This window comes from Enhydra lutris, unplaced genomic scaffold, assembly GCF_002288905.1.
Source record: "Enhydra lutris kenyoni isolate GAN:26980312 unplaced genomic scaffold, ASM228890v2 scaffoldscaffold12, whole genome shotgun sequence".
NCBI lineage: Eukaryota > Metazoa > Chordata > Mammalia > Carnivora > Mustelidae > Enhydra > Enhydra lutris.
The window spans coordinates 49,875,370-49,902,924 of record NW_019154096.1 but is presented as its reverse complement, the minus strand read 5'-3'; the positions used below and the strand labels follow the sequence as shown (position 1 = coordinate 49,902,924).

The following is a 27,555-nucleotide window of genomic DNA, read 5'->3' as shown; positions in this document are numbered from 1 at the left end:
CGTTCTGAGTGCGGGAGTCTCAGTGTGCACATACTCGTGGTGTGTGTGTGTGTGTGTGTGTGTGTGCCTGTGCGCGCGCGCGCGCGCGCGCGTGTGTGTGTGTGTGTGTGTGTGTGTGTGTGTGTGTTTGCAACCGGCCAGGGCCAAGACTGGGCAGGTCGGGCCGTGGCCATCCTACCATCCCCCGCGCAGTCCCCTGCCCGCGCCTGGCGCCTCGAAGGTTCCACCTTTGAAACTGTACGCGACTCGCTGCAGCCGCCGAGTGGTCGTCGGGAGGCGGGGGAGGGGGATGCTGGGGAAGGGCGGGGAGGAGTCTGGCTCTGGATGTGTGCTTTTCGATTGATGGATGACTGCCGGGTGGGAGCGAGCGTGGGGGTGTGAGTGTGTGATTGTGCGTGTGTGTGTGTGTGTGTGTGTGTGTGTGTGCGCGGGGTGCGTGCGCGCGCGGGGCCTGCCCATTTTCCTCCTCGCAGCAGTCAGTTGGGAGCTGGAGGGAGGGAGGGAGGGAGCGAGAAACCGGAGAGGAGCCGAGCGCCCTCCGCCCAAGGCGCCCTCCCTCGGTCCGCACACAAGCGCCGTCGCTTGGAGGAGCGAGGTGCCTCCCGGCCCGTAAGGGCACCGCGCACGAGCCTGCTCGGCGGCGCGGCCCCGGGACTGCACCTGGAGGCCGCCCCGGACGGGGATGGTAAGCGGCTGCCGCCGTCTGGCACACGAGCGGGACGCGGTGAGGGCACCATGGCGCTGACGCCCCGGAGGGGGACCTCGGCGGGTCTCGTCCGGCCCGAGCTCTGGCTGCTGCTGTGGGCAGCCGCGTGGCGCCTGGGTGCCACCGCGTGCCCCGCCCTCTGCACCTGCACCGGCACCACGGTGGACTGCCACGGCACGGGGCTGCAGGCCATCCCAAAGAACATCCCGCGGAACACCGAGCGCCTGTGAGTACGGCCCCGTCCCCAGTGCGCAACGAGCCCCCCGAGGTTGCCCTCCCACCCAGACGCAGTTCGGGGCTGGGGTGGGGGCAGGACCGTTGGGGCCCCGGGCTCTGCAGCCAATAGAGGGGTAAGTGCCTGCCAGGGTCCTTCCGGAGCCAGGAGCCGGCAGCATCACTGTTTCCCTTTGCTGAGATTCAAAGGGCACTGGCGGGGCTGTCAGCTCCCAGCCTCACACCTGCACCCTGCACTCAGCCCTGACAGGCCGTTCCCACTGCGCCAACACTTTATTCCTCCAGGGTGCTGTGAATTGGTGCCAGAAAGCCTTCCTGGCACCCAGGGTGGGGAAGCTCCTCACACTGCCAGGCACCACATCTCCTTTCGGGGGCATGGATCTTGGGCAGTGTTCTGAGCAGCGCTTGTGGACTGGACTCTGAGGGCCAGCAGGCAGGTGATGGGCAGCCAGATGGAATGGAGTTGAAGTTTCCAGTCTTCCCCTTCCTCCCCATTGTTTGCCTCAGAGCCTTAAGAATTCTTCTCTTGCAGGTGTCAGGCATTGGTCCCCCAACTCACATCCAGCCATCGCCAACCCAGGCAGACAATGGGACCTGAGGGATTTGGGTTTGGGGCCTGGGGTATGTTACATCCACACCAGGAAGGGGTAGATGTGACCTGGCCTGGGAGCCCCGCGATCATGCCGAGCGGTCAGGAGCCTGGAGTGGAGACATTGACCATGAAAAGTCATTAAAAAATAATTTTTCTTCCCTTATTCTCTCTCACTTCTAAATTCTGGAGGAAACTCGGCTCTTTCTAGATCCTCGGAGCTTTGAAGGTGTGTGTGTGTGTGTGTGTGTGTGTGTGTGTTTGTGTATGGTTACCGTGTGTGTATGTGTGTGTGTGTGTGTGTGTGTGTGTGTGTGTGTTTATGGACTAATATAATTTGCCTTCCAAGGTTCTCCTGCAGAATGTGCATCTGTGTGAATTCCTAGTATCTGTGGTGTCACCTCAGTAATGGGAGGTTGTGAGAGTCCCTGTATGTGATTTTTGGTCACATGCTGGGCCTTTGTGCTGCCTGCAGAGGTGACTGCCTCAGGAGATTTTTGAACTGGACTTTGGAGAAGGCTGCCGGCTCCTTTGAAACCTGCATGCTCCTTCCCACACTCCTGGGCAACTGCAGTGGCTCTCAGGAAAGGCGTACAGATTTTGATAACTTGAGCACATTTTCATGGCTCCCAGCTGGCCTGAGGCAGAAATTTGACCCTGGGGAGAGCTGTCTCTTGGATCAAACTCTGTACCAAGGTCAGCAATTAGTGAGCACACATTTGCCCCAGACTCTTCTTGGCTGAGTCTGAAAAATTCCCGTGGAGGTTTCAGAGAATTTGCAATCTAGATGCAATCTAGATGGGAACTGGTGTGTGTGTGTGTGTGTGTGTGTGTGTGTGTGTGTGTGTGTGTGTACAGTGTGTATTGTGGGGCTGGGGAGAGATGCTGGTGTGGAGAGAGGGTGGACCAAGTCAAATTTCCTGTGCATTATGCTGTGTGGCTGTGGAGAGGGACTGAGGGTCTGAAATCTGCCCAGAGAACCCCTGAGGCTGCAGGGTCGTTCTCTATACCTGTTCACTCTGGATCTATTCTCTGTTCCTTTGCCCACAGGGTGTTTCTCCTGCAGTTGTTTCCCTGGTAGCAGCCTAGGTCTGAGATACAGCAGCCCCTTGCCTTTGCTTTTGGATCTGAATCTTGAAGTGATCTCATGCCTTGCTCTTTCTCTCCATCTTTAGTTCTGAGGACAGTGTCTATTTTGATGTTCAGGAACTCATGAGCTCTCTTGCAATCAGAGTGGAATGGAAGTGAAATTTCCTAGTGCAAAAGAAAGAGGTCCAGCTGCCTAGGTTGCTCTGTGACCTTGGGCAAGTTACTTAACTTCTCTGAGCCTTAGTTGCTTTCCATGCAGAAAATGGGGGTGCTGATACTAAAGTCTCTGGTACTCTGGTGAGGACCAAAGATAATGTGTGAAAAGTGCCTAGTTCATGATGATGCTCACTGTGTGAGAGACATCATTATGATAGGATTGGGAGAAGATCCGATTTAATTCATTATTTAATTCAGCAAACATTTACAGAGCTGGGAGCTGCCCTCAGTGCTGAGGCTCCAGCAGGGAGTGAGCAAGTCCCTGCCTTTAAGGGATGTACAGTTGAGAGGCCCAGACAGGGGACACCTAACTGCAAGCTTTTGGGAGAGGGCAGGGCTGACAATGTGATGGGGCTGTGGTGGGGAGCATTGGGGTGGGAAGCACTTTTCTTGGGGGAAAGGTGCTTCTCAGAGGATGGGTCATTTTTTAGCACAGTTCGGGACCCAACAGTGGTTGGTAGGAGTGTGCTAAGCGGAGAGAGCAGGCAGCCCAAACAGAGGGAATATATGAGCGAAAGGCCTGCAGGTGTGTTTGAGCCTGCCTGATGGGTGAACGGGCCAGCTGGCCGGGGCAGCAGTGGGCCGGGCCCAGTCCGATGTGATGGGGCTTGAGGCTGGGAAGGTTGGGAAGAGTCAGGCAGTCTTTTCTCACTGGATTTTCCCTTTGGGGACTTCAGGGATGGAATCCACGGGTGAATTATTGTGGGGGAGTCAGTGGAGACCTGGTCTTTGCTGTGGGCAAAACTTCTTGTGTAGGGAAAGGATGTAGAAAGCAGGGGGAGGATGCCTTTGCAGCAGGCGGGCCTCGAAAGAGCCATTTGAGGAAGAAAAGAACACCCCGAAAAGAGGCCTTGGTGAGAGCTCAGGCAGACTCAGAATCACCGTAGCAAACCTCTCTCTCATCGATATGGACGTTGTGCCGTCCTGGGGCCCAGAACAGCAGCCTCTGAGGCCATGATACTTGGAGAGACTGCAGCTGTGCATTCGCCTTTTGTCTCACGGGCAGTTTCTATGGCAGCCCGGGAGGCCTGGCAACTTTATGATCCTCTATCCCATGACTCTGGGCTTGGACCTATCCCCCCAAGTGGGAAGGAATTGGTGTGCTGTGGGGACTTCTAGGAAGAAGCTGTGTGGCCCCAGGGCTGCTGAGGAAATTGGCTGAGCCAGAGGGGCTGTGGGGCTGGTGGGCTGGGCTGAGGAAGGGATGCTGAATAATTCACTGCAGTGGAACAATTAAAATACAGAGTGAGGGTTAGGGGTGTGGTGGAGGAGGCCTGGAAGCTTCCTCTCTTTGTAGAATTCAGCCTCAGAGGGACCCAGCCGTGGCCACTATTAATTGTCTTTTCTTCCACTCAAGGACTTTGACTTTCAGTTGGATTTTTTTTTAATTAAAAAAGTCTTTTAGGCTAGAGTATCCAGGAGAGAGTGGTAAGAGAGTATATAGTGTTGGGGGGGACACCACTGTTCCCTTCTGTCTCAGGCACTTGTATTCTAGGCTTGTGGGCACAGGGTGCAGAGATGGGAGAGGCCCGAGGATGGTGGTATGGCCAGGAAAGGCCTTGGGGAAGGACCCCTGGCTTCCATTTGCTCCCCCAGCCCAGGACGGTCTGCTGTTCATCAGTTTTGGGGGTCATTCTCTTGCCCCCTGGCCAGTTGGTCCACTGCCATAGCCCACTGCCTGCTGCAGAGGCCTGGAAGGCCCTTGCCTTTTCCCGACTTGGCCCCCGAAAGTGGAGGCCACATTCAATGGAGCTGGGTGGTCAGGCTTGGGACTTCCCAGGGCACCCCAGATGGATTGCCTGGGAGCCTGTTTGGAAAGCCAAATCATGACTGGGTGGTGGTCCTGGGGAAGGGTCAGGGAAGACGGAAGCCACGTGTGCACCGGGGTCTCCTAGAGCAGAGCCCTGCACTGTGCTGGGGAGGCTGCTTCTGGGTGGGGCTTGTGTCTCCAGTAGCACGTGCTCTGGGCTTATCACTGGCTTCTGCATGACTGGTGGCAGGCCCCTGGTGCCATCACTCCATCTGCTGTGAGACTCAGTTTCCCCATCTTAAAAGGGGAGGATGACTGTGTTGTAGGTCGGTGGCGAGGATTCAGGGAGCCAGTGCACATAGAGGGCCTGGTGGCATGCTTGGCCCAGGGCTGGTGTGTGGAAATGCTTCGTGATATAACTAGGTGATGATATTATGATTATTTTTGTTATCTGAGGAGCTCAAGTGAAGGTTTGAGGGTTCAGTGGGGCAGCAGAGAGTTTGGGAGGTAAGCACGGGAGAGTTGGCCGTAGTGCAAGCCTGCTCTCCTGGCGTCTGGCTGTGCAGGGTTCTCCTTCCTTGTCCCCGTACATCTTTGTCTCGGTCTCCCATGTTTGCAAGAAGGAGCAGGGGGTACCAGGCAGGGATTCTCTGCAGGGTGGGTGGTGTGATGGCATGGTCCTTGAGCCAGCCTGCCTGCGTTGTTAGCCCCCCTCTGCCACGCAGCAGCTGGGGGGACCTTGGGCAAATTGTGGGTTTAATGAATTCATTCAACAGATAGCTGTCTGTTGACTGCATGCAGCTGAGAGAGCAGGGCTGGATGCAAACCCAAACTGCTGTCCCTCCCTGAGTTTTAGTCCAGCAAGGGAGGAAGCGATGAATGGCACAGTATGAGAATAAACACATAATTGCAAAGCGGGGTCAGTGCTCTGGAGGAACGTGTGACATCTCAGCACCCCTGTTTCCTTGCCCCGAAAGTGGGGATAATGACAGGACCTGCTGGTTGAAAGGACAGGCTGGTCGTGAGGACTGCCTACAGGCCGGGCTGGGAGCTGCACTTTGCATGGGCCTGGCGCACAGCAGCGAAGGCCCTGTGAGTGGTAGTATTATTATTGTTATTAAGATGACAGAATTGCAGGGACAGGAAAGGGGCTGGGGCACCACTCAGGGATGGATCCCAGCCTGGCTCTGCTCCCTCTTCCTCCCTGTGCAACCCCGGTGCTCTGGATCCCCAGTGAACCCTGCCCCTGCCTCTGTCCGGGCTCTGAGGCAGGGGGTTGGCTGTCAGCGGTCCCGGCTGCCCAAGGCTGCCAGCAGGGGCGGCCGTGCTCTTTGGGGCCGGGAGAAGGGCGGTGGGGACCGGCAGCTCCTGCATTATTGGAAGCAGACGGGAGCTTGGCGGAGTTGCCGCCTCCCGTTCTGTGCCGGCATTAGCAGCTCGGCAGGGCTCTTGCTTAATGGGATTTTCTCCCCAAATGCTGTAATTATCGCCATACAAATACTTATTACCCAGAGCAGATGACGGCCGGGCCTTGGGCAGTAGCCAGGGAGCTGGGCTGTGCTGGGGGGGGGGGGCGGGGGTGGTGGGTGGAGAACTGGCTCTTCTTTTTGATGGAGTTTGCGACCCCCTCCTCTGCTTTCTGGAACCCAGCCTGTGGCGGACAAACAGCTGTTGGGCACCTGCCGGGTGTGTAGTGCAGAGAGAGGTCCAAAGCGTGGACCCACTCCCCAGGGAGCCTGCAGGCTGGTGTGCGAGAACGGTCTGTCTGCAGAAGAACAAATGTGTCAAGATGTCTCTAGGGAGGGAAAGCACAGTGGCTGCCCGTGCAGGCTTTGGTGTGAAAGTGGCGTCTTTTGAATCCTGCCTCCATCAACGACCACCTGAGAGATCCCAGCCAGCTCCCTAGTGACTCAGTTTCTTCATCTGTAAAGTGGAGACAGCGATAGCACTTACCACACCCGGCTGGGAGTTCAAATGAAATACTGGGTGTAGAGTGGTTAGAATAATGTTGGCGCACAGAAGGGGCTCTATCGGTGTTAGAGATGAGGAGACGGGCGTGCGGGTAGGAAGGAAGGGCTGGACCCCTGCACTGATGAGGCTTGAGGCCTGGGTATGACCTTGGGAGGCACAGAGCTAAAGCGAGGGTGGGGGAATCTGGGGCATCAGGAAGTGTGTGCCATGCATTTGGGGAGGAGAGTGAGGAACAGAGCCAGTTGGTGGGGTGCACTTTTGGGTTGGTGAGTTCCGAGAGAGGAGATTCAAGTGAAGGGTGGGCACCGGGTCATGGGGCTGGGAAATAGGGGGCCATCCGAGGGAGTGTATGTGTATTTTTATAATTTCTTTCTTTCTTTTTTTTTCCTTACTATTTAGTGATTTTTTTTTAATCTTCAAAGTTGTGCAAACATCACCACAATCCAATTTTAGAATATATTTTAATCACCCCAAAAGAATCCTTTGTGCTTGTTGTAACTTTTTATTATATTACAACTACAAATTTATAGAAAAGTTGTAACAAAAGTATTAGGAACTCCTATATATCTGTTGTTCAGATTCAGTTGTCTATATTTTCCCCCATTTGCTTTATCATGTATTATACACATGCACAATTTTTTGGGAACTGTTTAGGATTAGGTTGGAAGGGTGCCTGGCTGGCTAGGTTGGTAGCGTGTACAAATCTTGATCTCGGGGTCGTGAGTTCAAGCCCCATATTGGGCATTGGAATAGTGTTTCCTTAAAAAAAAATTAAAACAAAAATGATTAGGGGCGCCTGGGTGGTCCAGTTCGTTAAGCATCCGACTTGGTTTCTATTCAGGTCATGATCTCATGGGATGGAGCCCCATGTTGGGCTCCAACTCAGCAGGGGGTCTGATGGAGATTCTCTCCCTCCCCCTCACTTGGGCATGCATGCTCTCTCTTTCTCAAATAAATAAATCTTAAAAAAAAAAAAAAGATTACTTTGAAGATGTAAGTTTTTTCCTCTAAATAGTTTGGTGTGTGTTTTTCTGAAAAGAATAAGGCTATCAAAATCAGAAAATTGAACATTGATGCAGTACTGTTATCTACACCATTGTTCATGTCTGTGTTTCATCAATTGTCTCAACAGGGTCTTCTGTGGTGATCAGAGGGTGGGATCGCACATGACATTGACTTGTCACGGCTCTTTAGTCTGCTTTAATCTGGACTAGTTACTTGGCCTTTCTTTGTTCTTCTTGACCTCTCCATTTTTGAGGAATACAGACCACTTACTCTGTAGAATGTTGCTCAGTTTGTCTTCATCAGGTCTCCTCACCATCACATTGAGGTTATGTCCTTTTGGCAGGAATGCTAAGTTAGCGATGTTCTGCCCTTCTCAGTGGGTCATGTTGGAAGACACATGATGTCAATTTGTCCCAGTACTGGTGATTTTCATTTTGATCACTCAGTAAGTGGGTATCTGCCAGGTTTCTCTGCTGAAAAGTGACTATTTCCCCCTTTATCATTGATAAGCCATTTGTGGGGGCAGGTACTTTGGGGCTATGTAAATATCCTGTTCTTCATCAGACTTTCACTGGTGTTAATACATATTGTTGAGACATTTCTAACTTCTTTTCTTCTTGGTTTATTAGCTGGCATTCTACTGTAAGAAAGAACTTTCCCTTCCCCTCCATCTGTTTGTCAGTTTATTACAGTAGGGACTCATGGATTACTATTTTATTCTTTTTTTTTTTTTAAAGATTTTATTTATTTATTTGACAGAGATCACAAGTAGGCAGAGAGGCAGGCAGAGAGAGAGGAGGTAGCAGGCTCCCTGCTGAGCAGAGAGCCTGATGCGGGGCTCGATCCCAGGACCCTGGGATCATGACCTGAGCCGAAGGCAGAGGCTTTAACCCACTGAGCCACCCAGGTGCCCCTACTGTTTTATTCTTTAGGTTATAATTCATTACTATCACTATTTATTTTGCTGTTCAGAGTGTCCCACATTTGGCTGGTGGGAGCCCCTTCATGCTGCCCCTGTGTCCTTTTGAAAAGACCCTTTGAGCACTTAGGCACAGGGGTTTTGAGTGGAGGGTGACAAGTGTAAAATAGTGTTTTAAGACACTCCGTTGCCTGGCTTTGGTGTGGAGGATGAACGGAGAAGGAAACCAGCTGGCAGTGGGGAGACCAGTTGGTTATGGTGACCGTGACTGTGGTTTCTGGCTTGTCTGTGACAACAGTTTTCCTGCCATCGCTGTATTTTTATTCTTCAAAAATTTTGAAAACTTGTATTCTAAAATAATTTTAGACTTGCAGAGAAGTTGCAAAAATAGTACCAAGAGAGTTGCCATATACCCTTCACGCAGCTTCCCCTAGTGTTCACATCTTTCTTATCCATCGTGCAATGATCAAAACTAAGAAATTAACACGAGTCCAAGACTATTAACTGAACTGTGGACTTTTTAGGGATTTTACCAGCTTCTCCACTAATATCTTTCTTCTATTCCAGGACCCAGTCCAGGATTCCGCATGGTGCTTAGTTGTCATTTCCTCTTAATCTCCTTTAGTCTGTGACAATTCCTTAGTCTCCTCTTGCTTTTCATGACATGGACGCTTTTGCGAAGTACTGGTGAGTTACTTTGTAGCGTGCTCCTCACTTTGGCTTTGTCTAGTGTTTTTCTCCTGATTGGATTGAGGTTATGGATTTTTGGCAGGAATGTGATGGGGATGGTGTGCCCTTCTTGGGACATCCCATCGGGGGGGTCAGTGACACTGATACCTCTCAATGCTGGTGATGTTAACCTTGACCTCTTGGTTATGATGGTGTTGGGCCAGTTTTCTTCCCTGTGACATTCCTGAATTTGCATCCATAGTTAATAACTATCTGGGGGAGATACATTGAGACTGCCATAGCTTTTTTGTCCTCAAATTCTCACCTACTAATTTTAGCACCCATTAGTGGATCTTGCCTGCAACCATTATTATCCAATTTTGAATTTCTATTTCCTTCACTCCTTCTACATTTATTAATTGGAATTCTTCTGTAGGGAAGAGCACTTTATTGCTTTTTAAGAAGCTGGTTCTTTTGGTGAGTATCTTGGGTTTTGAGTTTTCTGAGGGCAGGGGCTGTGTCTCATGTATCTTTGTATTCGCATTGCCTGGTGCATGGTAGGTGCTCACAAAAGGTGTGTTCCAAGAATTGGGTTTTTTTTTTTAACATTTGGTAAGACATGTTATGTTTCTGACCTTTGCTTTAGAAAATACAGTCATGGGCGCCTGGGTGGCTCAGTGCGTTAAAGCCTCTGCCTTTGGCTCAGGTCATGATCCCAGGGTTCTGGGATTGAGCCCCACATTGGGCTCTCTGCTCCGCAGGGAGTATGCTTCCACCTCTCTCTCTCTCCGCCTGCCTCTCTGCCTACTTGTGATCTCTGCCTGTCAAATAAATAAATAAAATCTTTTGAAAAAAAAAGCTTAAAAAATCTTTAAAAAAAAGAAAAAAGAAAATACAGTCATTGTGGATTGAATCATGGTCCCCAAAGATGTCTATGTTCCAATCCTGGGAGCCTGGGACTGTGTTGCCTTACATGGCACAAGGGCTTTGAGATGCAGTTGAGGACCTTGAGATGAGATGATCTTGCGTTATTGGGGCAGGCATGACATCATCCCTGGGTGATGTAAGAGAGAGGTGGGAGGGTCAACACTGGAGAGGGAGATGGAAGCAGTAACAATGGAAGCAGGAGGTGGGAGTGGTGGCAGGAGGGGCCACGGGCCAAGAGTGGCCTCCAGAGCTGTAAGAGAATATGTCTGTGTTGTTTGAAGCCCCTGAGCGAGTAATTTGTCACATCAGTGGTAGGCCGTGGCCACAGTCCTCATGGAGTTCGGCCGCAGAGGCTAAGGCAGGAAGAAGCAGATGTAGATGGAGGCAGAAGGTGCAGAGAGAGCAAATAGGAGGGTCATGGGGCCCCAAGGCTCTAGCCTGAGAGAATGATTTTGTGAGTGGAGTGAACTTGGGGAGGGCCGCTGAGCCTGGAGGAGAAGCCATGAAGCTGGCTTCTCTCTCTTTTGTTTGAGTGACCAATAATCAGCTACGTGGAAAAGATGACCCTAAGGCTAGGGATAGGGAATGGTTACTCTGTAGAGTATGTGGGCTGGAGAGACAGTTGGGAGGGCCTCCTGGGGAAGAGTGGGAACGGAAACTTCAACGGGTGTAAGAGTTTCCTGGGGGGAGGGCGGGGTACCTAACTGGCTTGGTTGGTAGAATGTGTGACTCTTGTTCTCAGCGTTGTGGGTTGGAGCCCCGTGTTGGGTATAGACATTACTCAAAAAAAAAAAAAAAACCCCCTTTTTTTTTTTTTTTTTTTTTAAGATTTTATTTATTTATCTGTCGGGGAGAGTGCACAAGTAGGCAGAGTGGCAGGGAGAGGCAGAGAGAGAAGCAGGCACCCTGCTGAGCGAGGAGCCCGATGTGGGACTCGATCCCAGGACCCCAAGATCACGACCTGAGCCAAAGGCAGCAGCTTGACCCACTGAGCCACCCAGGCGCCCCCCCAAAAATAAAATCTTTAAAAAAAGAAAAGAGAGAAAACTTCCTGGGGAGCTGGTATAAATGCAGATTCCCAGGCCTGTTCCAGAGATGCTGATTCAGCAGGTTTTTGGCAAAGGCAATCCAGGTTATGCAGAAGCAGGAAGTGCCTAGAACACCATGTGAGAAACACTGTTTCTGGCTGGGGTTCCCTGGTGAGGAAGGCACATGCTCCGTGGACCCATGAGGACCGCCTTCAGTTTCTGCCCATAGTAAGATGGCAGGAGGTGAGACGGCTGAAGGTGGTCGGGGGTACTGACTTCCAGTTATAAAACCAGTGAGTCCTGGGGAGGTGATGTACAGTACGGAGATTGCGGTTAATCAGCCGTTATTGTGTATTACTGTGTATTTGAAAGTTGCTAAAAGAGTAGATCTTGCAAGTCCTCATCACAAGGGAAAAAACGTAACTATAGGAAGTGATAGATGTTAACTAGACTTCCTGAGCTGATCATTTTGCAATCTATGCGGACCTCCAATCAATATGTTGTACATCTGGAGCTAATGTAATGTTGTATGTCAGCTGTGTATCTCAATTAAAAAAGAAAGAGGGCAGGCCAAAAGGAGGAGAAGGCAGAGAGGCTGGAGGAGCTCCTGGCCGTCTGTGGATCGGAACTTGGCAGGGGAGTTATTATTGCCCGTGCCAGAGAAGGAGCTCGTTGATGGGGAGGAGGCCTAGCCTGGGAGAGCGGCCAGGCTGTCTGAGGACGAGGGCCGAGGACAGCTTCTGGACCCGTGGTGGTGGTGGTGGGTGGGTCACTGGCCATGCTGGGCAGCCAGTTTCCTGGGAGAAGTGGGAGGCAAAGACAGATGGATGGGAGCCAGCCAGTGGTGAGGAAGTCTGTGGGAGGAGAGAACACGCGGGAGCTCCGAGGGGGAGCCGGTGGACCGGAGCACTGAGGGGAGGGGGGTGATTTGGAAAGGAGGAGCCAGACACGTGGGGGTGGGGGGGGTGGGTCAGAGAATGAGAGTGGCAGTGAGGAATTGGGGTGGTGTCAGCAGTCACCGCCGAGAGCCCCCTATCTGGGCCAGGCTCAGAGCGATGCTCTACCCTCCTCTACTCTTTTACTGCTCACCATGGTCCTGGGAGGAAGGTATTATCACCAGTCTGCTGATGAGGAGACGGTCGGAGAGGCGTATCATGGGCTGGGGGGCAAGATGGCTGGTGAGAGGGGTGCCCAGGCTCTGGGTGCTCCTCGAGGCTCTGAGACATGTACATGTTTAGTTTTTAATTCGGACTACCACACCACATATCTTAATAAGCCCTGGCTTCTTTTGTCCATTCATTTATCAAACATTCGTTTAGCATCTATAAAACCCCCATCAGGGCCGAGCACTGGAGCATAAAGGCAAACTGGCCACGACCGAGCTCAACCTGCACATGTTTACGGGGTGGACCCATATGGGTGCAGGCCAGTGTGGGGAGGGCTGTCCTGCTCCTAGGTGGGGGTTGATGAGCAGAGTTGGGGGGATGCAGGGAGGTGGTGTTACAGATGGAGGTCGGGGTCAGGGAATTAGCTGGTGGATGACTTCTCGGGGGCCTGGAGTGGGCAGTGGTGGGGAGGGGGTGACAGGCAGTGGACACAGAGGCTTGGTGGGTGGCAGTGGGGTGCTGGCTGCAGGGTTGTGGTTTAGGGGTGGGCGCCAGACCTGAGAAGGGGATTGGCAAGAGCAAGGCCAGGCCTTGGTAATGAAGAGACCTGAGGACAGTCTGGACCTCAGAACAGAATACAGCACGGAACTGAGGTTAACAACCCCTGATCCCCTCCTACCCATCAGGATGGCTGCTCTCAAGAAACAGGAAATAACAGTTGGTGGTGAGGTTGTGGGGACATTGGCACCCAGGTATGCTGTTTCTGGGAATGCAAAATGGGGCAGCCCCTCTGAAGAACATTCTGATCCCTCCAAAAATGAAACAGAATTACCATATGATCTGGCAAGTCTGCTTCTGGGTGTACACCCAAAAGACTGAAAACAAGGTCTGGAACATATTTGTATACCCGTGTTCCTTGCAGCATTGTTCACAAGGGCTAGCGCGGCGGGGGGGGGGGGAGCAGCACCTGTGTCCTCCTGCAGTAAAAGGGCTAAACCCAGGGGAATGTGTGCACACACAGTGGGATACAATTCAGCCTTAAAAGAGGAAGGACATCCAGTCATATGCTGCAGCGTGGATGAAACTTGAAGGCATTATGCTGAATGAAATAAGCCAGTCATAGACAAATCCTATATGATTCCACTGATAAGAGTTATCTAAAATAGTCACAGGGCACCTGGGTGGCTCAGTGGGTTAAGCGTCTGCCTTCGGCTCAGGTCATGATCCCAGGGTCCACCACCCTGGACCACCACCACGGGTCCAGAAGCTGTCCTCGGATTTAGTCCTGCATCCCACTTCTCCCTCCCCCTCTGCCACTCCACCCAGCTTGTGCTCTCTCTCTCACTCACTCTTTCTCTCAAATAAACAAATAAAATCTTAAAAAAAATAGTCCAGTTCACAGAGACAGAAGCAGAATGGTGGTTACCTGGGTCAAGGGGGAGGAATGGAGAGCTATTGTTTAATGGAAACAGAGTTTCGGTTTTTCAGGATGAAAAAAAAAATCTCTGGAGATCTGTTGTACAGCAATGTGAATGTGCTTAATACTACTGAACCTAAAATGGTTAAAGTGGTAAATTTTGTTATGTGTATTTTCTTGGAATTAGAATTAAAAAGGAAGGAAAGAAAGAGCCAGGCGCTGGAGTCAGACATGCCTGGGCTTGCCTCCTCCACCGACTTACCAGTGGGCTAATCTCGAACAAGTCACTTAAATGTTTCATGCCTCGGTGTCCTCATGATGTGAGTCCAGGCAGAAAATGAACCTTGGAATCAGGTGCTATCATGAGGCTTCAATGAGTCAGCTTGGTTGTGACAGTATAGTTATTGCTAGAATTCCAGCCAAGGCAACAAGACGGGTCCCCAGGAGCCAGGGGCAGAGAGGGACCAGTGGCAAGTCTGCCCTGGCCTGGGGGCCCCCGACCACTCATCCCTGGGGCTTCACGATTTATTCCATTCTGGAGGGCAGAACCAGCGCTGGGGTTGGTCCCAGGCCTGTGGGCTCTGCTGGGGCTGGGGGAGGCTGGGGGAGCTTCTGGATCATGACCCACTCACTGATACCTGAGGACTGTGGGCAAGGCTCTGCCTGCTGGTGGGAGTGTGGGCCGCCCTCCGGCTGTGAGACGCCAGCAGCAGCCAGGCTCAGGGGCTGGACGGCTCCTTCAGCCTGTGTTTACTCTATGTGTTCACTGTGTTCACTCTTACTGGGTTAGGGTGTCAGCCGGGAGCAGGCCAGAGGTGGCCTCTCCCCTCCTAGCCCGGCGGGACAGAGACTAGCCTTTAACAAAGGACATTATATTGCACAGGGCTCCAAATTCCAGTCCCAGCTCTGGGAGAGGAGCTGCGTGAACACAGAGGGGAGGCTGGCCCGGAACGGATGTTTCCATTGAAGTCCTGAAGGACGGTTGGGGTCAGTCAGGTGTGTGTGTTGGTGGGCAGGTGAGGAGGAGAAGACTGTTCTGGGCAGTTCTGGGCAGTTCTGGGCTGAGAGAGCAGCATGGGCAAAGGCTCTGTGGCAGGAGTGCTGGTGTGTTGAAGGAGGTAGAGGAGCGGAGCTGCAGAAACCCTGGGGGCTGGTATTTTCCTGTGAGAGCTACTAAGGAAAAATCCGTGTTTTAACCTTGAGCTGTGTGAGAAGTCACTGGGAACACTACAATGTCCTCTGTGTGTGGAGATTTTCTTGGCGGATATCCATTTGGGGAGAGCATTTTCTTTTTAATTTTTTTAAAAAAAGTTTATTTTTTTATTTATTTAAGTATTTATTTACTTAAATATTTATTTTTTTATTTTTTACTTTAAAAATATTTTATTTTTAAGTAATCTCTACACCCAACATGGGGCTCAAACACACAACCCTGAGATCAAGAGTTGCATGCTCTACTGAGCCGGCCAGGTGCCTCCAGATTTATTTATTTTTAAGTCAAAATGTAATTGACATACAGTGATAGATTAGTTTCAGGTGTACAACATAATGATTTGATGAGGGAGAGCATTTCCCTCCGATTGTTCCTTCCTTCCTTCTAGTAGGCGCCACGCCCACGGTAGAACCCAACATGGGGTTTGAACTCATGACACTGAGATCTAGACCTGAGCTGAGATCAAAAGTCAGATGCTTAACCAACTGAGCCACCCAGGTGCCCCAAGGGAGAACATTCCTTAATTAGTGTATTTTTTTGCTTTGGGGGGCACGGAAACTCGGAAAACCCCCTCAGCTTATGCTGTTTGGAATATGTCCATTTTAATGCAAGTCTGTTCATGCTTTCAAGGACTACGTCCTGCTGCATCTCTGAGGTGCCATGTACTCTGTTAGACCCTGAGGATATGATAGTGAGAAGAAACCAACACAATCCATGTCCTCTGCAGGGGCGGAGTCAAGGAAGTCAAGGAAGCCCCCAGACCATATGAAATGGCCTCTGGCTCCTGCTGCGGGGGAGAGAGGCTGGGGTGTTCTGCAGGCCTGTGATAGGGAGTTTGACCTGCTGGAAGGTAGAGCTGGGATCAGGAAAGAGAAAGGAGTGTTCTAGGCAGAGGGGATGGCCGTTCAAAGGCCCTGCGACAGGAGGGAGTGAATCAGAATGGGGCATGTGGGGCAGGCCACCTGGGGCTTGTAGTTCTTGGTGAGAAGATTTTTGTCTCAATTCCAAGAGCAATGGGGATTCATTGAAGGGCTTAAGTGGGGAGTGACACGATCAGATCTGAACCTTGAAAGGAGCCCTCTGGCTGTGGCTAGGAGATCAGATTGGAGGGGAGCCAGGGGGAATGTGGGGTACCCAGGGGGGTGGCTCTACGGGACTCCAGGCCCACGGGCATGGGCGTGCAGCTGGGTGGCCTGCAGGCTGGGGTGTTTGACCTGCCGTCCAGGGGCCCTGGCTGGGTAGGGAAATTCTCCCTCCCCTCTGATCTCCCTTCTGATTCTGCAGGTGCTCCTTGCCGCGGATTTGGCCAGTGTAGGATTTCAAAGGACAGAGCCGAGGTGTACAGTTCCCCAGCCCAGAGGCCTGTCTCAGCTCCAGTCAGAGCTGCGTGTTTATTTTTTTGGAGATCTGGCAGGAAGGGATTTGGAGGGTGGCCTGAGCCTCTCCGCTGCCATTGCAGACTTGGGGTGCTGTGGGAAGGTTCTGGTCCCTTAGGGAACTGGCATTAGAAGTGATGGAGCTCTAGGGCAAGAAGGGCTCGTGAGGCCCATGGGACCCCCAGAACATACCGTGAGCGACCCAGGCCGTTTATTCTTGCAGCTCTAGGAGCTCTGAGGGGTTCTTTCAGTGTATCCCCAAACACCCAGGTGCTGGGGATCAGATTTTTGTTTCCTGACAGGATTCAAGAAATCGTTGTGTGCTTTTGTTTTTATCTTGGTTACTTGGCTTCAGAGAATTTTCTCCAACATCTTCCACCACTGAGGTTTTTCTTTCAGGTTAGGACCACACAGAAGCTGATAGAAATCAGGGCCATCTGCCACTAGATTATATTTTCTCCAGGGAGAGAAGGATGGAGGAACACTCCTCACTTTTGGAAGAGAGAGAACTGTCTTAGGTCATCTTCTCTGGGTTTTCCCATCCCAGGACCTACAGGCCATCAGCTGCTGCTGGCCCCTCCCTGCTCAGTGGGGCCCGGCCCGGCCAGCACCAGCCCAGCTCCGCCTGGGCCACCACCCTCCCGGTGGAGCCATGTCCTTGAGGGAAACGGCAGCTAGAGCAGGAGCTGTAAACTAATCTCAGTACGTACGCTCATGTGGAGAGCCCTTGTGTGGGCTTGTGTGTACCAGGCATTGGTCTCAGTGTTTCAGACGTACTAAGTCATGGGGATTCCTGGGTGGTTCAGTTGGTTAAGCATCTGACTCTTGGTTTCGGCTCAGATCATGATCTTGGGGCCTTGAGATCAAGCCCCGTGTCGGGCTCCAGGCTCGGGGGGTTGGCGGGGGGAACTGCTTGAGGTTCTCTCTCCCTCTCCCTCTGCCCACCCCTCTCTAAAATAAATAAATACATCTTAAAAAAGGAAAAAAGAAAGTAATATTAAGTCATTTACACCTCACCACACCTCTAAGAGGTGGGTACTGTCGTTATCCTCATTGTACAAATGGGGAAACTGAGGCATAGAGCATTTAAGCTAAGAGCTAGGGATGGTGGAGCAGGAATCTGAAGCCGGACAGTTTGGTTCCAAAGGCCAAGCTCTTAGCCACTCAGAACACACATGACGCAGCTGGCTGGGGACCTCCTGATATTGTTGCTTAAGCAGGGCACAGGGCCTTAGAACAGGGCCCCAGGGTTTCCTACTCAAAGCCTCCACATTGTTTCTCATGAGCACTTGGGGTGAGGGGTGGGCTTGAAAGTGTCGTTGGCAGAAGGCATCACGATGGTAGGGGGTAAGGGGAAAGAACATGGAATCATACAGGCCTGGGTTTGATCCTAGGCCTACCCCTAGTTAGCTGTGTGGCCCTGGGCAATGGCTTCATCAGTTCTGTGCCTTAGTTTCCTCCTCAGCAAGGCAGAGAGAACACAACTCGACTCACAGTGAGGGTGAGGGGGGAGTGAGGTGAAGCGTGCTTGGAGTTGGGCTCAGAGCCTGCACCCGGTGGGTGCCCAGTCGGGAGGAGTGGCGGATGTAGGCTCCGGTGACAAGAACCTCAGGGAGCCTGGGGAGCTGGGGATCAGGGTTCTTCCTGGAAACCCCCCTGGAGGCTCACCCCACTTGGCTGCTCTGGCTGCGAAGGTCTTAAGGTCACAGCAGCTTCTCCCAGCTTCTTTTTTCTGGGCAGCTTTTGCTGGAGAGAGTGTTTCCACGGCAACACTCAAGGACCACCTGTTGGAGGAATTAGGTGTCGGAGAAAAATGACCTCCTTGCCTCATTCCAGCGGCCTCTGCTGAAGGTTTGAGGGGAAGTGGTCGGTCCAAGTTGGAAACACGATCCTGGTGAGGGGCTGCCCTGCTGATGGGGCAAGCGTGGGCTGCCCAGGGGAGGTCATTCTCTGGGCCCAAGTGGCTGCCTCCCAGGCTGCCTCCAGAGGGCGCTCCCCTGAGAGGAGGCACTGAGCTCCAGCTTAGAGACCAAGGCTGATGGGGAGAGGCGGGGGCTGGGTGGGCTTGGGTGTCCGTGGACATTCTTGTCCGGAAGCAACAGGGCCTCCTGAGAGAGAGGCTGTATTTGCCGCATTGTTCGCCTGCCTGTCCCAGGTCTTCTCGTGCATGGGGGGTGGAGTGGGGAGCAGGAAGTGAGGAGGAGGGCAGGGAGCCACCTGACCGGCCTAAGGAACAGGTCTGGGGTCTGAGCAGTGGGGCCTGTGCCAAAGGGTAAGAAGAGAGGCATTTGGCGATGATGTCACCAGAAGTCCTTGTGAGCCCCCCCAGCCCCCCACCACCTCATGGGAATTCCATCCTCAGGGATTCCTGATTTCCATGTTGGGCCCTGCCTTGTTCAGACAAGTCTTAACATTTTCATTGGCCTCAGTTTTGCTGCCCGTGAAATGAACAGTTATTGAAGTCAATTGTCTTATAAACTGTGCTTGGTCCGAGAAAGAATGGGCCAGTTACTGTAAAGCTCATCAGCTTTTTCATGACTTTTGGCTGCATAATCCGTATCGAGGAATATAGTCCTCCCAAATACCCATCAAGCTTTGTGGAGTGTTGTTTATAATTGAATGATATCAAAACAGCCCAGGTGTCCTGTAGCCAGGGTTCAGGGAATGCCCCAGTAACGTGATATATTCGAATGCAGGGATAACTGATAGCCATTCAAAAACCATCAGTGGGGAACGAACAGGGCATAACATTGTGGAAGGAGTCCATACCATGTATGTCTTACTCGTCCCCGCATCTTCAGAACCTTGCAAAATGTTTTGCAAACAGTAAGTCTTCAATCAATATTTATTAAATTATTTCAACTATATAAAGATTGTGTGCAAAGGAAACAGGCTTGGATGAAACTATTCCAGAATGTTAACAGGGCTTCGTTCCGGGTGATGAATTTATGTGTGATTTGAATTTTTTTCTTTATTATTCAGAAAACTGAAACAAATTAAACAATGTGCATGTATTACTCTTACTTTTATTTTTATTTATGTATTTTATTAGAGAGAGAGCATGCATGGGTGGGGAAGGGGCAGAGGGTAAGGGGAGAAAGAACCCCAAGCAGGCTCCACGCCCAGCACAGAGCCTGAAAGGAGGCCTGATCCCAGGCCCTCAAGATCCTGACCTGAGCCAAAATCAAAAGCCAGACACCCAACCAACTGAGTCACCCAGGTGCTCTGTATCACTCTAATTTTTAAATGCAATAACTTGAATATTATGTTGGCTTATAAAAATACTGATGTAATTTTAAAAATTCAAGCAAGGGCTCCTGGGTGGCTCAGATGGTTGGGCAACTGCCTTCAGCTCAGATTGTGATCTTGGGGTCTTGGGATTGGGCCCTGTGTTGGGTTCCCTGCTCAGCAGGGAGTCTGCTTCTCCCTCTCCCTCTGCCTCTCTCTTTCTTTCAAATGAGTAAATAAAATCTTTTAAAAATTTCAAGCAGTACAGAAAAGCATAAAAAGGAAACTAAAACCATCATTTAGCAATTTTAGGCATTACTGTGTGGCAAACAGCCCCCAGGGAGCTTGCTCTGTGCACAGACCAGGATGGACATGTGTGCAGATTTTTCCTGAGCGGGCTCATAGAATACAAGCTGGCTTGTGACCCTTTCACCACAGACTGTATCATGGACATCTTTCCCTGTTAGTACAAGATGATTTGTGGCCTTTTAAATGACTGCGTAGTATCTGGTTTCTCAGATGTGCTGGAAGGTCCACTAAACGTTGCTCTGGTGACGTCCATTTAAGCTTAACATTCTTGTTCTTGTCATCAGTGCCGATGTGTCGTTATAGTAAAAAAATTAAAACAACTAAAAATTAAAACAACTAAAAACGTGGTTCTGGGTTTGGGGATGAAGTTTCAGCAGGCTGGCCCAGGAAACCGGCTCTGCTTGCAGAGGGAACCAGTCTGAAGGGTTTGTTGGTGATGTTCTCGAAGCTTGAAGCGTGGTTGTCAGCAGAAGGAGCAGGTTAGGGTGCAGCGCAGGTGAGGCTCACAGGTGGTGCTTTCAGGAAAGAATACTTTGTTCAAGAGAAAAGACCCTCACGTTGGAAAGATCCTGTCTTGGGCGCCTGGGTGGCTCAGTCGGTTAAGCGAGGGCCTTCAGCTGAGGTCACGATCCCAGGGTCCTGGATCGAGTCCCGCATCGGGCTCCCTGCTCTGCAGGGAGTCTGCTTCTCCCTCTGTCCCTCCTCTTACTTATTCTTCCATCTCAATCTCTTTCTCTCAAATAAATAAATAAAATCTTTAAAACAAAACAGAAAAAAAAAGGAAAGAAAGAGAAGAGCCTATCTGATGTGGAGAAGACCTCCTCACAGGATTTAGGGTGGGAAGTGGCTCAGCCTGGAGCTCTCATCAGGGGCCCCATCACCTTGGAGAGGGCTCAATCCTCTCTCTTCAAACAGAGATCCCGTTTGAAAGAGATGCACAGGGAATGAGTTTTTCAGCTGCTCCTTGGGATCAGGAGACAGGCTCAGGGGAAGGGCAGAGAGAGTGATGGGTGAATGTGTGTTCTGCGTGTCAGCGGCCCGGCCTGCTGGAAGGAGCGTGGGCCCTCGGATCAGACGGCCAGATCTCTGCTCTGTCATGTCCCAGCTGGTGACCTCTGGAAGACAACTGACTGCTCTGAGGCACAATGTCCTCGTCGGTAACATAGCTGCTGACACGACTTTCCAGCCCCTCATGATGGTGGCCCCAGAGCCCTGTGTCTGGAATGTGTGGAAACTAAAATACGGGGTTTGTAGTGGGTGCAACTCTAGAACACCGTCTAGGCCCAACGTATTCCCCAAATGCTTACAGGAGAGGGATCTTGGTGTTTATCAAAGCAGCTGGGATTTGGGTTGCCCGGGGCTCGTAAGTGAGGAAGCTATGGGGGAACAGGATGTGTGTGTGCGTATGCGCGTTGGGATGGGGATGCTTAGGTTGTTGCCAAGACCCTGAGTGACTGTGAGATGGTGAGAAAGAGGAGGAGATGGCGTGGATGTGAACACGGAGCCGCCACAGGGAGACAGATCAGATTCGGAGGGGACAGCTGGGTGTGGGGCCAGGCCTGACGGAGATTCTGCTGTGTGTAGCTCAGTGGAAGAGCTTTCTGGGGAGTGCTGTAGCTGCCTCCTGGAAGGACCTGCTTATCTGAGGCTGCACCAGCTCCCTGGGAAGAGAAGCAGCCTGACAGAGGCGAGTGGGCTTCTCTGGGAGGCTCAGCAGGGGCCTCATGGCCTCTAACGTGGCTCCATGTCCAAGTCTGTGGTTGGGGAAGGCTGAGGAGGACCACATATAGCCTTGGAAGGGAGAAAGGGCCAGAGGCCGGGGTGGTGTGGGCAGAGGATCCCCTGAAGCTCAGGCCTGGCCCTGGGGTCCAGACGGTGGGCCCCCTCCCTTCCTTGGCCCTGCTATCCTTCCCCTCGATGGAGGACTGTCCTCGTGGTGCCCTCCTGCCTGCGGGCCACCTTGACTCCTGTCTTCCTCTGCTTGCTTTCTCAGGCCCCCTGTGATCTGGATTCACATGCCCCCAACCCTGCTTCCTGCAGTTCCCGACTCCCAGCCTGTCTCCTCCCTCAGCCCCCAGATATTCTGGGTGTTATCTCCTGGAATGTCCACTCCATCCCTCTCACTGGGCACATCTGCCTTATCTTTTAGGCCTCAGCTTGAGCCCCATGTCCTCAGTCTCCTTAAAATGCATGGCCCACCCTGCTCTCTCCTGCTCAGCCTCCCGACAACTCGTAGGAGCCTTGGTGACTGCAAGGGGGCCCGTTCCTGGCACAGGCCATGGTCTTTACTGTTTAGGCCCTGTGCTAACCCAAGGAGATAGTCGCAATTATTACCCCCACTTTATAGATGGGGGATCTACCTGAATAACCTCCAATTGCTGGTTTCCAAATTCTTCCCTGCAGGAATGTCTTGTCTCTCCAATCAGCCTGAGCTCTTTCTGGGCAAAAGCCATGACTTTGGCTCGCACAGCTCTCCCAGCAGCAAGCCCGGACCCTGTACATTTCTCTGGCTGGGCATCTGTTGCAAAAATGGGCCTTGGCTTGTTGGGCCTTGACATGGACTTGGGGGTCCCAGGGCTTGGCTGGGAAGCACCCGGCCCCACTGGTGAGAAGATAGGCTGGAGTTCCGTGGAAGGGAGTATGGAGCTGAGCCCTGGCCTGGGCCCCTGCCCCTGGCGTCTCACCATTCCATTCTCCTTTCCTCCACCAGGGAACTCAACGGGAACAACATCACTCGGATCCACAAGAACGACTTCGCGGGGCTCAAGCAGCTGCGGGTGCTGTGAGTATGGGCTGCTGCCCACGCTCCTTGCCTCCTTCCTGCCCCACCCAGGCAGTGGCCCTGGCTGTGGGTTGTAGGGCCCCTGCCTGTGGAGTCAGTCTTCAGATGCCCCGAGGGGTCTGGGGTGGAAGTTATGGAGAGGCCTGAGTCAGATCAGCCACCGCCTTGCACAGGGCTGAGGAGCTGGGCATGGTGTAGGCCCCAGTGGTCGCCACCTGGCAGGACCAAGGCCGGGCAGACGGGGTGTCCTATCCTAGAATGAGGGAAGCCTGGCTGACCGTGAGGAAGCTTTAGGCCTCTGGCTTGGTCTGCTAGGGCCGTCAACACAAAAGACTGCAGACTGGGGGCTTAAACACAGAAGTGTATTTTCTCGCAGTTCTTGAGGCTGGAAGTCTGAGGTCAAGGTGCCATCCAGGCTATTCATAGTGAGGCCTCTCTTCTGGGCCACCTTCTTGCTGTGTCCTCATGTGTGCACAGAGAGAGGTCTCTGGTGTCTTTTGCTCTTCTATGAGGATACCAGTCCTATCAGATTAGGGACCTACCGTTCTGACCTCATTAAACATCGATTACCTCCCTAGTCTCCGTCTCCAAATCACACTGGGGGTTAGGGCCTCAGTGTATGAATTTTGGGGATGCATTTTAGTCCATGACCGTCTCCATAGTTCTTTTGACTCTGTGCCTCAGACAAACTCCCCAGTGAGGCTACAGTTCCCGCTGACTTGAGAGGGTAGGTGAGTGGGGACAGTTGAGGACAGAGGTGGCTCTTCTCAGGTGTCTGACAGTGGCAGATATTGGAGGTGGCAGGTGTGGCTCTACTGGGGTCAGTAGCCAGCAAAGGAGCCATCTGTAGCATTTCCCTAGTTGAGCTGGGCAGGGGTGAGGTGTGAGGAGGGGAAGGAGTGGATCCCTTCACCTCTCCCTGCCCTGTGGCTCTCAGACACATGCATGTATTCTGATACATTCTATATCAGACAATCATAGGATCCTTACCCCCTACTCCCAGGGTAGTGCAAGTGTCCTGGGGCCTCAATTCTTTCAGAACTATTTTTCAGCTTGGAGGACCTTTGGTGGGGCTGGGGACTTTGTGTCTCCATCTTCTCTGGGGTCCTAGCTCTCAGTTGCTGGGCAAGGGTCTCTGCTGCTCCAGAACCCACTGACCCTTGACTCCTTCCCAATCTCCAGGAGTGTCTTCTGAGTCTGGGGAAACCCTCCTTCCCTCCTGGCATCCCTCATCCACCTTGTCCTCCAGTCTGAGCTCCTCAACAGCTCAGGCTTCTGGAAACAAAGTGGAGGAAGAGAAGTGTGTGGTAACAGCTTCTGCCTCCTTCCCTAGGAGGGTGTGGGGTCCACATGGAACCTCAAGCCACCTGCTTAGGAGTGGACGGGGGGAAAGGCAGGGAGAAAAATACACTCGACCATCTCAGAAGGTACCACGCGACAAGAAAACGCCTGCCAGGCGGGTGTTCTGGGCTGTAGGGATGTACAGTCTCATGGAGCCAGGTGACTGACTTGGCAGCAGAAGAGGCCAGGCAGTGCAGGGGTGCAGGCAGAGGGGGTGTTGTCTGCCAACTGAAGAGTGTGTGTGCTACATGTGTGGGCTACGCCCACTTGGCACAACCTCCCCTCCCTCTGCTATGGGCCCGTCCCCCTGCTCTGCCCCTTGGACACGTGCCCTCTGGGCCAAATGAGGGCGTGTGCTAGCAGCCCCAAGTCGCTCCTGCCGCCTGGGTTCCCGGCTTCCCGGAGCAAGGATGCCTTTGGAGCCATGGCCTGGCGCTCTGGTGCCCTGGTACGCCGTGGCCCTGGTGGCTGCAGAGAGCTCCGCACAGGCTCAGGGCCTGGAAGTGTGTCTTGCTGTCAGGCCTGGGGGTGCTGAGGATACCTGCTGGGAATTTGCAAGGTTGGGGGGCAGTTGAGGCCGGGACCTGGGTCTGTGTGTGTCTGGGACCCTGCTCCCACCTCACCGCCTGCTGCTGGCTGCTGCTGACGGTCCCCGTCCAGCATCCTCTAGCTGTACGTGTGTCTTTGCTTCCCCAGGCAGCTGATGGAGAACCAGATTGGCGTGGTGGAGCGGGGGGCTTTTGACGACATGAAGGAGCTGGAGCGGCTGTGAGTATCCGCGGGTGCAGGCTCAGGGTGGCAGGGTGGCGCTGAGGGGACAGGACAGCCGAGCCCAGCAGAGAGGACAGGGTGCGGGGAGAGGCTGGCATGCCCCCCTCCACCCCACCGCCTCCTGCTGGCTGATGGGCGCCAAGGGCAGCCACAGCCAGGGAATTGGTCACACTGTCATCACAAGGTGACAGTGAGGACATGGCTGGAGGGGGTCTGCACCCCACACTCTAAATACAAGTCTCTTTGTTGTCTTGCCCTGATAATGCATTATGGCAAAGACCCCACGCAGTATAGAGGAAGTGAAATCGCCTCCTCTAATCTCATAGCCCAGGAGTGACCACCGTCTGTGCTCCTGTGTATGTGCAGCGGGGAAGAATGGGTATGCCAAGGGGACTGTCAGGGAGACCCAGCGGCCACCTGAGAAGCTGGGTCTTGGACGTTCAGGGCCACAGCACAGACACTGGAAGGTGATGTTTTTGACTTACATGGTTTCTCTAAACCCAGGGTTTTTGCATTTGAGAGTGGGTCTTGATCAAGTTTTGCATTTCAGGTTGGCAAAAATGGAAAAAAAAAAAAAAAGGATTGTGGTATGAATGAGGTGGGAGAGGGACACCCATTCACTGGGGTCACTGGTCTCACTGTTTCGCTTTGGTTTGGCTCTCAAGAGGTATCAAGAGTCTTAGAGTTCATGCCCTCTGAACCAGAAAGTCCATTTTATTTTAAGGCAGTTATCAGAGATGTGGCTAAAAAATGTATATATCCAGGATATTTTTTTCACATCGCTTAAACACAGCAACAAAAAAATGGAGAAAGCCATTCTGGTGGAGACATGGGGTATCAAGTCACATTTTTGAAGAATAGTTAAGGCCATTGGAATGTGCTCACAATATGATATTAAATGAAAAAGGCAGGAAGTGATGTTTATGTAAATCGCATTAACTTCTGTGTATATAAAACACAGAAGGAGGAAAGTAATTGGGAAGATTAACTCCCATTACACTGAGTGGTGGGATATCAGGTAACTTTAATTTTACTCTTTGTGCTTATCGTTTTTATGGATTTTCTTACAATGAGTTTATAATTATAACTATAGCTACAGTTGATCGCCTTACTCTGTGCCAGACACCAAGATAAGCTCGTTGCCCTACAATATCTCATTTAATCCTTAAAACAACGCTGTGGTCAGTGGTATTTTACAGAAGAGAAACAGAAGGGCACTGAAGTTAAGGCACTTGCATTATTAAGCGATTAAGAGGGGATTAGAACCCGGATCATTTTGCCTTCGAAGCCTGAGCTCTTAAGGACTATGACCTAATACCTCACTTTTCTCTTTTACTTCAAAGAAAGTAGGGCATTAAACAATGGGAGAAGACTATGGTTGTCGCCTTGCCTTCCTGCAGCCTGGAAGAAAATCAAGGCGTGTCTTTTGCTTTTTTCACTCAGGCCCCAGAGTGAGCGATAAAGGACCTGCGGTGAGAATAGAGGACTGGTGCTGTTTGTTTTCTTCCAAAGGCTCAGGACAAAGTACACATTCTTTTTTTTTTTTTTTTTTTTTTTAAGATTTTATTTATTTATTTGACAGACAGAGATGACAAGTAGGCAGAGAGGCAGGCAGAGAGAGAGAGGGGAGAAGCAGGCTCCCCGCTGAGCAGAGAGCCCGACGAGGGGCTCGATCCCAGGACCCTGGGATCATGACCCGAGCCGAAGGCAGAGGCTTTATTTAACCCACTGAGCCACCCAGGCGCCCCCAAAGTACACATTCTTGACCTGGCTATGAGGGCCTGATTGGGACCCGGACTGAACCCACCCCTGCAGCTTCAGCTCTGGGTGCTGGAGGAGGAAAGGTGGGGGGTGGGGGGGTGGTGTCAACACCCGATGGGGGTGCCCGCCTCATGTCTGCCGCTGCCTCCAGGAGGGGGCAGGGCCCTCCTTTTTCAGTCAAGACTTGTCACTGCAGACTTTGTCCCTTCTGTCCTGCTCCTATACCTTTCTTCCTGTGCGGGTGCCCCACAAGTTCCCAGCAGGTGGTTCTTCTTGAGGGGTGTGACTGCCGTGTCCTGGGGGGGGTGTGGCACTCACCAAGGCTGCCTGGCACCCTCTCCTCTGACTTGCTGGAGACCAGTGGTGGATCCATTAATCATACAAGTTGCATAAAGTGGGCAGTCATAAACACCGCACATACTCTAAACGTTCCCTTTTGAGCACAAACATGGAAGTGTGCATTTATTGACCCTCTTCCCCACCTTCCCCCCCGACCAAGGCTTTTCTTCTTAGTATGAGACTGGAGTTCTGTATTGCTTCTGTCACCTACACTACACACAAGTGATTTGCTTATGATTTTTGGTTTTGGTTTCTTTAAGGTAGAAGGACATGTTTATTTTTTTTTTTAAGATTTTTTTTATTTTTTTATTTATTTGACAGAGAGAGATCACAAGTAGGCAGAGAGGGAGGCAGAGAGAGAGAGGGAGGCAGAGAGAGAGAGGGAGGCAGGCTCCCCGCTGAGCAGAGAGCCTGATGTGCGGCTCGATCCGAGGACCCCAGGATCATGACCCAAGCCGAAGGCAGAGGCTTTAACCCACTGAGCCACCCAGGCGCCCCATGTAGAGGGAGATGTTTAAAAGGCCCCTAAAAGCAATCTGGGTTAAGAATTCCGAATTCTTTTTTTTTTTTTTTTTTAAGATTTTATTTATTTATTTGAGAGAGAGAGAGCACAAGCAGGGAAGAGGGAGAAGCAGACTCCCCTCTGAGCAGGGAGCCCGATCCAGGGCTCAAACCCAGGACCCACAGATCATGACCTGAGCTGAAGGCAGATGCTTAACCGACTGAGACACCCAGGTGCCCCCGAGTTTTTTTGGTGACCCTCCTGTCCCTGGCCCAGTGTTTTACTTAATTCAACAGCCCTTCAACGA

General features: G+C 52.0%; 1 protein-coding gene across 1 annotated transcript in view; it reads left to right on the top strand.

Moving 5' to 3' along the window:
- The first annotated feature begins 724 nt into the window (after window positions 1-724).
- The window catches only part of LOC111144820 (slit guidance ligand 1), a 163,680-nt gene continuing 136,849 nt past the window's right edge, over window positions 725-27,555 (top strand). Inside the window, exons 1-3 of the mRNA XM_022499320.1 lie at window positions 725-932; window positions 22,463-22,534; window positions 24,572-24,643. Coding sequence (XP_022355028.1) covers window positions 736-932; window positions 22,463-22,534; window positions 24,572-24,643 — 341 coding nt within the window. The 5' untranslated portion in view covers window positions 725-735. The remainder of the gene's footprint in view (window positions 933-22,462; window positions 22,535-24,571; window positions 24,644-27,555) is intronic.